Source organism: Coregonus lavaretus, assembly GCF_964263955.1.
Source record: "Coregonus lavaretus genome assembly, chromosome: 27".
In the NCBI taxonomy this organism is placed as follows: domain Eukaryota; kingdom Metazoa; phylum Chordata; class Actinopteri; order Salmoniformes; family Salmonidae; genus Coregonus; species Coregonus lavaretus.
Genome location: NC_140014.1, coordinates 36,495,827 through 36,508,864, shown reverse-complemented (window position 1 = coordinate 36,508,864; position 13,038 = coordinate 36,495,827). Strand labels below are relative to the sequence as shown.

The window sequence follows — 13,038 nt, the reverse complement described above, 5'->3', positions numbered from 1 at the left end:
CTTGCTCGCACACGCTTTTTCAGTTCTTCCCACACATTTTCTATAGGATTGAGGTCAGGGCTTTGTGATGGCCACTCCAATACCTTGACTTTGTTGTCCTTAAGCCATTTTGCCACAACTTTGGAAGTATGCTTGGGGTCATTGTCCATTTGGAAGACCCATTTGCGACCAAGCTTTAACTTCCTGACTGATGTCTTGAGATGTTGCTTCAATATATCCACATCATTTTCCTTCCTCATAATGCCATCTATTTTGTGAAGTGCACCAGTCCCTCGTGCAGCAAAGCACCCCCACATCATGATGCTGCCACCCCCGTGATTCACGGTTGGGATGGTGTTCTTCGGCAACCCCCTTTTTCCTCCAAACATAACAATGGTCATTATGGCCAAACAGTTCTATTTTTGTTTCATCAGACCAGAGGACATTTCTCAAAAAAGTACTATCTTTGTCCCCATGTGCAGTTGCAAACTGTAGTCTGGCTTTTTTATGGCGGTTTTGGAGCAGTGGCTTCTTCCTTGCTGAGCGGCCTTTCAGGTTATGTCGATATAGGACTCGTTTTACTGTGGATATAGATACTTTTGTACCTGTTTCCTCCAGCATCTTCACAAGGTCCTTTGCTGTTGTTCTAGGATTGATTTGCACTTTTCGCACCAAAGTACGTTCATCTTATTTTGATTTTCCCATGATGTCAAGCAAAGAGGAACTGAGTTTGAAGATAGGCCTTGAAATACATCCACAGGTACACCTCCAATTGACTCAAATGATGTCAATTAGCCTATCAGAAGCTTCTAAAGCCATGACATAATGTTCTGGAATTTTCCAAGCTGTTTAAAGGCACAGTCAACTTAGTGTATGTAAACTTCTGATCCACTGGAATTGTGATACAGTGAATTATAAGAGAAATAATCTGTCTGTAAACAGTTGTTGGAAAAATTGCTTGTGTCATGCTCAAAGTAGAGATGTCCTAACCGACTTGCCAAAAATATAGTTTGTTAACAATACATTTTTGGAGTGGTTGAAAAACGAGTTTTAATGACTTCAACCTAAGTGTATGTAAACTGCAGACTTCAACTGTAAGTATGGCAGTGCATGATGTCTGAGGGTTGAATGTTTCACGTAATGTAGGGTCTTGACCCGATAAAGAGGATTTTCAAATTCTCCCTCCCATCTGTAGGCAGGCATGAATAATGTCCAGAAGCCTGTGTGTCTGTGTGGCCCTCAGTGTCTCCCTCCTCCTCCCTCCCTCCTTCCCTCCCGCCTCCCTGCACTTCTACGCTAATTTAACCTACAAATTATGTTAATGTATGACAAATGAATGAGAACACTGTTGAACTTGAGCCAATGAACTTTCCTTCCTATCTCTCTCTCTGTCTCTCTCTCTGTCTCTCTCTCTGTATGTATGTATTCCTCAGGCACCAAAAGCTAAACGTGTCTAATACTGTATCTGCTCAGGATCCTGCTGCGCTTTTTGTGTATTCTAGTTGGCAAGTCGTGAGATTGTGTGTGTGTATCCTAGTTGGAAAGGCGTGAGATTGTGTGTGTGTGTGTGTGTGTGTGTGTATCCTAGTTGGAAAGCTTGGGACTGAAACAGACTGACTGACCCATGTAGTTGGTTCCAGTTTCAATGCCACTGTCCTCTTGGAGAGAGTGCAGCACTGCCCATGAGACCTAGGCCTGTATTCAGAGTAGGAGTGTAGATTATAGGAAGAAATTCGGCTTGGCCACTAAGACCCTCACAAACATCTACAGATGCATCATTGAGAGCATCCTGTCAGGCTGTATTAAAACATGATATGGCAATTGCACTGCCCGCAAACCACAGTGCTCTCCAGAGGGTATTCCGGTCAGCCCAACGCATCATCAGGGGCACACTGCCTGCCCTCCAGGATAAAGCACCCAGTGTCACAGGAAAGCCAAGAAGATCATCAAAGACCTCAGCCACCCGAGCCACGGCCTGTTCACCTCGCTACCATCTAGAAGGCGGAGACCGTATAGGTACATCAAAGCTGGGACCGAGAGACTGATAAACAGCTTCTATCTCCAGGCCATCCGACTGTTAAACAATCACCACTAGCTGGCCTCCGCTCAGTACCCTGCCCTGAACCTTAGTCACTCTTACTAGCCGGCTACCACCCGGTACTCTACCCTGCACCTTAGAGACTGCTGCCCTATGTACATAGCCATTGAACACTGGTCACTTTAATAATGTTTACATACTGTTTTACCCACTTTATATGTATATACTGTATTCTAGTCATGACTCATCCTATATAACTACTGCTGTACACACCTTTTCTAATCATATACTGTCTATACACACCATTATATACACTGAGTATACCAAACATTAGGAGCACTTTCTTAATAATGAGTTTGCAAAACCCAGCATCGTTGCAGTTCTGGCACCTACTATCATACCCCGTTCAAAGGCACTTAAATCTTTTTTCTTGCCCATTCACCCTCTGAATGGCACACATACACAATCCATGTCTCAATTGTCTCAAGGCTTAAAACACTTTCTTTAACCTGTCTCCTCCCATTCATCTACACTTTTAAGTGGATTTAACAAGTGACATCAATAAGGGATCATAGCTTTCACCTGGATTCATCTGGTCAGTCGATGTCATGGAAAGAGCAGGTGTCCTTAATGTTTTGTACACTCAGTGTATATTTGTATTCCAGACTCTGGTCCGGAGGCGAATTTCCTGAAATTCTATCCATTTTGCATGGGGTTTTGACATTTTTACATTTTAGACATTTTAGTCATTTAGCAGACGCTCTTATCCAGAGCGACTTACAGGAGCAATTAGGGTTAAGTGCCTTGCTCAAGGGCACATCGACAGATTTTTCACCTAGTCGGCTCGGGGATTAGAACCAGCGACCTTTCGGTTAATGGCACAACGCTCTTAACCACTAAGCTACCTGCCGGTTTTGTACTGTGTATTTAAATACTGTATTCCTAACATACACTACATGCCCAAAAGTATGTGGACACCAATTCCAATTAGTGGATTCGGCAATTTCAGCCACACCCATTGCTGACAGGTGTATAAAATCAAGCACACAGCCATGCTATCTCCATAGACAAACATTGTGAGTAGAATGGCACATACTAAAGAGCTCAGTAAATTTCAACATGGTGCCGTCATAGGATTACACCTTTCCAACAAGTCAGTTTGTCAAATTTCTGCCCTGCTAGAGCTGCCCCGGTCAACTGTAAGTGCAGCCGCAAAGTGCTAGGCCACACAAGCTAACAGAATAGGACCGCCGAGTGCTGAAGCACGTAGCGTTTAAAAATCGTCTGTTCTCGGTTGCAACACTCACTACCGAGTTCCAAACTGCCTCTGGAAGCAACGTCAGCACAATAACTGTTCGTCGGCAGCTTCATGAAATGGGTTTCCATGGCCGAGCAGCCGCACACAAGTCTAAGATCACCATGCGCAATGCCAAGCGTCAGCTGGAGTGGTGTAAAGCTTTCCGCCATTGGAAGCTGGAGCAGTGGAAACGTGTTCTATTGAGTAATGAATCACGCTTCACCAAATGGCAGTCCGACGGACTAATCTGGGTTTGGCGGATGCCAGGAGAACGCTACCTGCCCGAATGCATCGTCCTAACTGTAAAGTTTGGTGGAGGAGGAATAATGGTTTAGGGATATCTTAACGCTACAGCATACAATGACATTCTAGACGATTCTGTGCTTCCAACGTTTTTGGCAACAGTTTGGGGAAGGCCCTTACCTGTTTCAGCATGACAATGCCCCCGTGCACAAAGCGAGGTCCATACATAAATGGGTTCTCGAGATCAGTGTGGAAGAACTGTACTGGCCTGCACAAAGCCCTGACCTCAACCCCATCGAACACCTTTGGAATTGGAACACATACTGCGAGCCAGGCCTAATCAGCCAACATCAGTGCCCGACATCACTAATGCTCTTGTGGCTGAATCGAAGCAAGTCCCCTGCAGCAATGTTCCAACATCTAGTGGAAAGCCTTCCCAGAAGAGTGGAGGCTGTTATAATAATAATAATATGCCATTTAGCAGACGCTTTTATCCAAAGCGACTTACAGTCATGTGCGCATACATTTTTAAGTATGGGTGGTCCCAGGGATCGAACCCACTGCCCTGGCGTTACAAGCGCCGTGCTCTACCAATTGAGCTACAGAGGACCACATAGCAGCGAAGGGGGGACCAACTCCATATTAATGCCCATGATTTTGGAATGAGATGTTCGACGAGCAGGTGTCCACATACTTTTGGTCATGTAGTGTAGCTCATTCTAATATTTCTACTACTTTACATTGCATTTTAGCTACACTGTTTATACACACCACATATTTATTTATAAACTGGATTCTTGACATAGACAAATTTGTGGACTTGTTTGACATTTTACTGCATTGTTAGGAGCTAGTTACATAAGCATTTTTGCTGAACCCGCTATAACATCTGAAACAAAACTGTGCTCGCAACCAATAAACAAATAGATTTTTACTTGACTTTTCCTAAATGCAGGCTTTACCCAACCATTGCCCACTGTTAGCCCAAGGACCCCCTGCTATATGAGATGATGTGTAGTATTAGGGAAGTGCACTTAAGGTGCTGTTTTTTGGCTTTGGTGGTTTCTTAGAAGAACACTCGCCTTGGCTGGCCTTCAACTGGCGTCATAACACCCACCCACCCACACACACACACACACACACACACACACACACACACACACACACACACACACACACACACACACACACACACACACACACACACACACACACACACACACACACACACACACACACACAAATAAGGAGTTTTCCAATCCAGGGGCTGGTGTAGAGCTGAGCAGGCCACATGGAAAACAAACCCAGCCACTGAAGTCAGACCACCACAGCCATGGATTAGTGGACTGAGAACCATTACAGCTACCTGCCTGCCTCTCTCCTTCTCCCCATCACTCTCTCTCTCCCTCCATCTCTCTCTTTCTCTCTCCCTCTTCTCCCTATCACTCTCTTTCTCCTTCTCCCTCCTTCTCTCCCCCCATCCCCCCTCTCTACTTCTCCCTCTTAGTTTTTCCTCTCCATTGACAGGTTCCAGACTTACAGGCTTACAATCTATAGAGTATCCCTGTTCCAAAACAAGCTCTTATAACCAGCAGTTATCCAGAGAGAGAGATTAATTCATTCATTCATCCTGGGTTGGCTCGCTCTATGTCGGACCTCTGCTTGGACTGACCCACTTCTGGAGTGGACACTCCCTGTCCCCCCGCCACACCAACTGGACCTCCAGTCAGTCACCAGGGTCTACCCTTCCTCCCCCTTCCTCTTCCTCCTCCTCCTCCTCCTTCCTCCTCCTTCCTACCCCTTCCTCCTCCTTCCTACCCCTTCCTCCTCCTTCCTACCCCTTCCTCCTCCTCCTCCTCCTCCTTCCTCCTCCTTCCTCCTCCTTCCTACCCCTTCCTCCTCCTTCCTCCTCCTACCTCCTCTCCCCCTGTTTGGCCTGATAGTTTTTACCTGTGTTTCATTGCCGGAGTGAAATCTATATTCTGCTTTCCTCTCTTCATTCATGTTTTTATTTTTTTCATTTTTTTCAAGAGAAGTAAAGCAAACCTGAAGCCTTTTTTCAGATGCTGTTTCCTCTGGGCTGGTTGGACACAGAACAACACCTACACACACACACACAGACACACACACAGACAGAACCTTCCTGTTGATGCATGTGTTTAGTCTGTCCCTGTGTGTTTTGGGCATTTATTCTACAGACTCTGTTTCTGTTGGCTCTCTGGCTCTATTCTTTATGACCTGCTTGAATCTGGATCATCCGTTAGTCCACCGTCCCATAATGCACTGCATTTCTTACCTTACTGGTCTGCTTTGTTGTCCACATACCTCCCAGTTTGCTGTGCCACCACACCAGTAGTCAGTCAAGGGTTCTGTGATAGTAGGTTGGAACGGTGAGAGCCTATTGTCGTCTTTCAGGGATGCTTTCTACACAATATCAGGGATTCCCCTCCACCAAATAATTGTAATATGACAATGATGAGACACAATAGAGTGTTCCAGATGAGAGTATGTCAGGGCCTGTGTTAATCATATTCCATAGAATACTCCCTGCCTGTGGAACTCAAAATGGAGAAGTGTGTGTGTGTGTGTGTGTGTGTGTGGTGTGCATTCTCATGGTCTGCATAAAAAGAGAGGAGAGTGGGAGTTAACAGTAGTGAAGTGGAGTTCCATGCTGTTTGAATGCTGAGACAACAGGAACCCTCCTCAGCCTTAGGTCAGCAACCCACTAAGTGATTTAAGAGTGTCTACCTTAACAATGCTACTGTTGATTCTGTTTGGTAGGGAGGAGAGGGAGAGGGGTTAAAGGGAGAGAGGGGGAGAGAGGGGGGAGGACAGGAGTGAGGGAGGAGGGAGAGAGCAGGAGAGTCCATTGTAAGAAGTGTTAGGGGGACAGGAGTGGCACGGCCCTTTGCGTTGTGGGTGGGGAAACCCTATTTAAGCAGCAGAGTTACAGGGGGGCGTAGCCTGGTGTTCTGGATGCCACTGTATAACAGCACAACAGTATAGCTTACAACCAGACACAACCTGTAGTTTAGCTTCTTCAACAAAGCTTACAGCCAGACACAGAATGTAGACTAACCTACAACAACACAGCGTTTGGAAAGGATGTTCTTCTTGCTAGCTCTGACAATTTACTTTACACACAGACAAACGTTGAACTAAGAACCCATAACCTGGTCCCAGATCTGTTGCTGTCTTGCTAGCTCCTATGGCCATCATTGTCATGATGGAGTTGGCTATACAGTACAAACAGATCTGGGACCAGGCTAGTGCACTAATCAAACCACTAGGTTATGGACTGCATTCCTTTGTAGGATACATAACAAGGTGTTGTATTAAAACGAGCAGCCTGCCCAGTACCCTCTCTCTCACCTGCTGAGCAGTCTACAGTCCACAGCTCTATAAACTAGCTGTCACCATCAATTAAAGATTTGTGGAACCAAGGCGCAGCGTGATAAGCGTACATTTTATTCAAGTACTTAACTCACGACAAAAAACAACAAACAAACGATACGTGAAGTCCTAGGTTACACAACACAAACCTTTACGGAACAAGATCCCACACCGACTAGTGCCAAACAGGCTGCCTAAGTATGGTCCCCAATCAGAGACAACGAGTACAGCTGCCTCTGATTGGGAACCACCCTGGCCAACATAGATCCACACGATCTAGAAACTAACATAGAAAATAATATATAGAAACTCCACACCCTGGCTCAACATTTAAGAGTCCCCAGAGCCAGGGCGTGACACTAGCAGAGAGTTTTGCCGCAGCATGGAATAAAGATGACATGTCACCCAACCTAGGTGAACCCAAGGAACACTGTGAGGTCCACTGATCTTCCTTGCATTTATTGACAGTGCTGCCAGAGACAATGACAATCGCTGGAAATATGTTGATGATTTAAATCTGATCCATACCTGTCCCACACACGCGCACACACACACACACAGAAACTTACACACACACACAGCAACACACACACACACACACACACACACACACACACACACACACACACACACACACACACACACACACACACACACAGAATTCCTGTTGATGCAAGTGTTTAGTCTGTCCCTGTGTGTTTTGGGCATTTATTCTACAGACTCTGGTCCTGTCCCGTGAATCATATCTCCACCCCACAATCATCCTTAACCAACCTAGAAGGATGGGTCCAGGAAGGTCATATGGCCCTGAATCCCTCTAAATGAAAGGTCCTGTTGATATCATTTGTGAGAAACCTGCCCCCGCCAAGTCCACTTACAATAGACGGGAAAGACCTGCAAGTCTGTGAATCAGTTAAAATTCTTGGAATCATTGTGCAAAATAATCTGCAGTGGGCCGACCAAGTCACATCCATGGTTAGAAAGGGAAATTGGAAGTTGTTCTTCCTACACAGACTAAAAAGGTTAAATGTGCCACAAGCCGGCCTGCTGGCTACTGTATCTACACAGGCTACATTCACCCCCTGCCTGGAATACACAGCACCAATTTGGCATAGCTCCTTAACTCAAGCCCTCTCTGACCAACTGGGGCACATCCAGAAGCGTGCTTGCAGAATCATCCTCAGCACAGCATATCCTGGATACAAGGATGCTCTGACTTCATTACCACTACCCTCATTTCATGAGAGAAGAGAGAAACTGTGCCTGGACTTGGCTGTCTCCCTGATCAAGCCGCCCCTCAGGGACTGGTTACCTGCCTGTCAAGGACAGGTGTCAGGCAGATCCACCTGCTCTCTATTCCACAGTCCAGGACTGAGAGATATGAAAAGTCACCCATACCCTACCCAGTGGCGGCTCCTGAAAAAATTCTCAGGAGGGGCAATTTTTCTGATGATTTAGGTGACCTACACACATTTTAAAAAAGATATGTCCAGCAACAACATGAAGACAGGGGCAGCATATAAGTCAATACCAGAAGCATTTATTGACTGATCTGGGGAGATGGATTCCAGTTTCTGTGACAGATTATAAATAATCTCTGATGCCTTTGTTATATTAGCTTTTGGTTGAATGTACTGTCGTAGTAAATATATAATGTTATAGCTTGGTCTGACTAAAATCTTGTGCATGACCCATTTTGTGTTGGGCGTTTGTTTTCAATCAATGCTGTTCCTATCCTATAACAATGGACAAAAGAGTCCTATCTTGTCAGCCTTGTCAGCAGGTGGCCAAGGACAACACCCACGCCATAGGTCTCTCAGTTCTTCCAACTCACGAGTTCTTGCTCTGAGGACACACACACACACACACACACACATCATCACTGATAACACACACACACACACACATCATCACTGTTAAACACACACACACACACACACACATCATCACTGTTAAACACACACACACACACACACACACAAATCCCCTCTCTTTAGGCTGAACATTTGAAGACAGAGAACCCGACTCAGAGCCAATGCAACAGTGGAGGGGACCTCGCCCAACTCATCAGGACCAATCAGAAGATCAGAACTACTAGATTCAACCTACATCATTTATTGTATAAAATGTCAGCACACAATGTTTTCGGGGCTCTCATCAGATAGCTCCCTAAGAGTTTGACGAACGAGTCCGTGCACGCGATTCCAGATATCTTTACCTCTGAATAAACTGCCTTTATTATACCATATCCACCCTGTCCAAAGTCTCTACTTGGTCTCAGTTCTCCAGTAAACTTGTGATTATCAACAGTACACAACGGTAACAAACAATTGGGGGAACTCACGGGGCAGATAGTAAGGTCACAGTGACACAGAAAGCAGTTCAATGTCGGGGCTCGGGGGTACAGAGTCGCTCTCTTACCAGGATCGATTTTCCCTGTGACTGTCAGATCGAGGTCCGCTCCGACCAGGGTGAAGCCGGCCGGCTCCACTTCTCTGTCCGGGACTCTGTCATCCAGCCAAGTCTCCCAGCTGTATTGGATTCCGCTGCCAGCAACGTTTTCATTATTTAGTCCGTTCGTAGCGGGTATGTACACGATCAACAAGATCAGTCCAAAACCCACCACTCGAAATCCATGGTTGGCAGAATGTTTGTAAACTAAGTGTACAAATTAAAAACATAAAATAACGCCACTAAGTGTACAAATTAAAAACATAAAATAACGCCACACTGCAGGTCGCAAAGAGACGCTGCTAGCCGCTATTTGCTTAGTTACGTTCATGGTTACGTCACGTATGACGAAAGCGCGTAAGTGCAAGCCCACAGACACCCATAGAGAATGTATTGAAAGCTTTGAAATTTGAAAAAAATAGATTTTACATGACAGGCTATGAGAGACTTCTGGGCGATTTTCAACCTGACTGAAATCGCCCAAAAACGGGCGGGGCCATTTGAAGCACGACTTTAGCCTGATTTGACATTTAGTGGCAGTCAGATCAGATTACAACACTGATAACTACTGTTGCCGTGATATAATTGATTAGAAAAAAAATCCCTTCCTTTTCCCGTTTGGCAGTGCGTCGCCCATATCGCCCTATTGAACAGGCCGTCCCTGACCCTACCTATATAAACTAATCAACAAAACTCTTTGAGTCTCCTAAATGTACATATGGTCATGAATTGCACTTGTGATTTCAATGTAAATGTTTTATTGTGTATGTAGTGTAATATCATTTATTTCAGTGACCTTGACTACCATGTCGATATCAAAACTTGAACTGTTTACTATATGGTGACGTAGATAGACTGTTACTGCCGTTAGGGCTTACCTGTTAACACGTGGACATGTCTTAGCTGAGATTCTGTGTGTTTTGGTTGTTTCTGTTATGGCATGTGGTCAATGGTAGTTAGATAAGGCATGAAACTACTGGGACTACCTGTGAAGCTTATTGAAGGGGCTTTACGTGGACTTTAATAAAATATTTGAGGGCTGTATCCAACCATAAGACCTTCCCTGGGTTGTAGATTTGGGGGCTATATCCAACCATAAGACCTTCAATGGGTTGGTGTAGATTTGAGGGCTGTATCCAACCATAACACCTTCCCTGGATTGGTGTAGATTTGAGGGCTGTATCCAACCATAACACCTTCCCTGGATTGGTGTAGATTTGAGGGCTATATCCAACCATAACACCTTCCCTGGGTTGGTGTAGATTTTAGGGCTGTATCCAACCATAACACCTTCCCTGTGTTGGTGTAAATTTGAGGGCTATATCCAAACATAAGACCTTCAATGGGTTGGTGTAGATTTGAGGGCTGTATCCAACCATAACACCTTCCCTGGATTGGTGTAGATTTGAGGGCTGTATCCAACCATAACACCTTCCCTGTGTTGGTGTAAATTTGAGGGCTGTATCCAACCATAACACCTTCCCTGGGTTGGTGTAGATTTGAGGGCTGTATCCAACCATAACACATTCCCTGTGTTGGTGTAAATTTGAGGGCTATATCCAACCATAAGACCTTCCCTGGATTGGTGTAGATTTGAGGGCTATATCCAACCATACCACCTTCCCTGGGTTGGTGTAGATTTGAGGGCTATATCCAACCATACCACCTTCCCTGGGTTGGTGTAGATTTGAGGGCTATATCCAACCATAACACCTTCCCTGTGTTGGTGTAGATTTGAGGGCTGTATCCAACCATAAGACCTTCCCTGGATTGGTGTAGATTTGAGGGCTGTATCCAACCATAAGACCTTCCCTGGATTGGTGTAGATTTGAGGGCTATATCCAACCATACCACCTTCCCTGGGTTGGTGTAGATTTGAGGGCTGTATCCAACCATAAGACCTTCCCTGGATTGGTGTAGATTTGAGGGCTGTATCCAACCATAAGACCTTCCCTCCCTGGATTGGTGTAGATTTGAGGGCTGTATCCAACCATAAGACCTTCCCTGGATTGGTGTAGATTTGAGGGCTATATCCAACCATACCACCTTCCCTGGGTTGGTGTAGATTTGAGGGCTATATCCAACCATACCACCTTCCCTGGGTTGGTGTAACCTATAGTTCTGTTGGTCATTAGGTTGGCTGAGAGCCTCTACGGGAGAGGAGGTACAGTGTTTGATCCTGTGTGATACTTCCTTCGTGCTGGGGGAGCAGTGTGGGAGTATTCCTCTCCTCATGGTGTGTCAATGTTCCCCAGTCTCTCAGTCTGGATTCTGGCTCTGGATCAGGTTTCTGCTGCTGGTGGTGTGTTTACCTGGGCCTGGGACCTACTGGCTGGGCTGCTGGGTGCCATGCATATCCTTAGGCCTGGAGCCTGGGCGGCGGGTACTGCTCCAACCCCCTGATCTCTCCCTGGCCGAGGGAAGGAAGGAAAACAAGGTGCCCAGACTGGCTCGAGTCTATGTATGGAACCTTCTCAGGAGCTCTGCACATTCAGCTCCACGCTCCTTAGGGAGGTTTATTTTTCTGCCCGACAACTAGCTTTCAACTCCCCCACCCTCCGGCCCTGCTACCCTGCCCCCGGCCCTGCTACCCAGCCTCCCATCCTGCCTCCCGTCCTGCCACCCAGCCTCCCGTCCTGCCATCCTGCCTCCCGTCCTGCCACCCAGCCTCCCGTCCTGCCACCCAGCCTCCCGTCCTGCTACCCAGCCTCCCATTCTGCCACCCAGCCTCCCATCCTGCCACCCAGCCTCCCGTCTCGCCACCCAGCCTCCCATCCTGCCACCCAGCCTCCCGTCCTGCCACCCAGCCTCCTGTCCCTCCTCCTAGCTCTAGCAGGGTGTTTACTCTTAGTATTAACTGACTTCCTGACTCCCTGGCTCAGCTCCTTACCCAAACACCTCTGCAGGAAGCAACAACCCAGTACACTGGCTGGGTGCCACAGCGTTGTGCCTGGCTGGACCTAATCTGGATGTGCTGTAGTTCGACAAAACACTCCATGACACAATGTATCACACCAAGGACGTTAACTGCTCTCGCCCTCTATCTGTAGCCCTTCAACATAGAACTTAATAAACACTGCTTGTCGTTGTCTTGTTGTGACCCAACACTATGCCGCCTTTACTATATACTAGTTGAGACTGTGCGTGTGTGCTCTCCTGTAGGTGTTCCAGGACCTGGGACTGACGGTGCTGGCCGGGGCGTCAGAGGGCTACAACGTCTGTCTGTTTGCCTACGGGCAGACTGGCACTGGCAAGACCTACACCATGATGGGCACACTGGTGAGGAGGGGAGGGGATTATAACTATAATATGGTAACACTGGACTTAATGCAGGTATAATGCATTATGATGCAGTTATAATGCGTTGTAAGGAAAGTGTTACCTATCAAATCAGGTCGCAGTTGTAAATGAGAACTTCTTCTCAACTTACTTACCTGGTTAAATAAAGGTGAAATAAAATTAAAAATATCATCTGGAACATCGCTGTTGGCTTTCTCCGCTCTGCTGTATGTGTTGAAAGGAGGCACAGTGTCAATAGTTAATGACTCTTCTCTTCTCTTTCCCTCCCTCGCTTCCTTCTTCTCCTCCTCCTGCTCCTCCTCCTCCTCCTCCTCCTCCTCCTCCTCCTGCTCCTCCT

At 46.4% G+C, this 13,038-nt stretch overlaps 1 protein-coding gene across 1 annotated transcript in view; it reads left to right on the top strand.

Moving 5' to 3' along the window:
* The window catches only part of LOC311102985 (stAR-related lipid transfer protein 9-like), a gene marked incomplete at its 3' end in the record, with an annotated part of 44,253 nt that overhangs the window by 20,406 nt on the left and 10,809 nt on the right, over positions 1-13,038 (top strand). Inside the window, exon 4 of the mRNA XM_084144486.1 lies at positions 12,564-12,680. Coding sequence (XP_084000612.1) covers positions 12,564-12,680 — 117 coding nt within the window. The remainder of the gene's footprint in view (positions 1-12,563; positions 12,681-13,038) is intronic.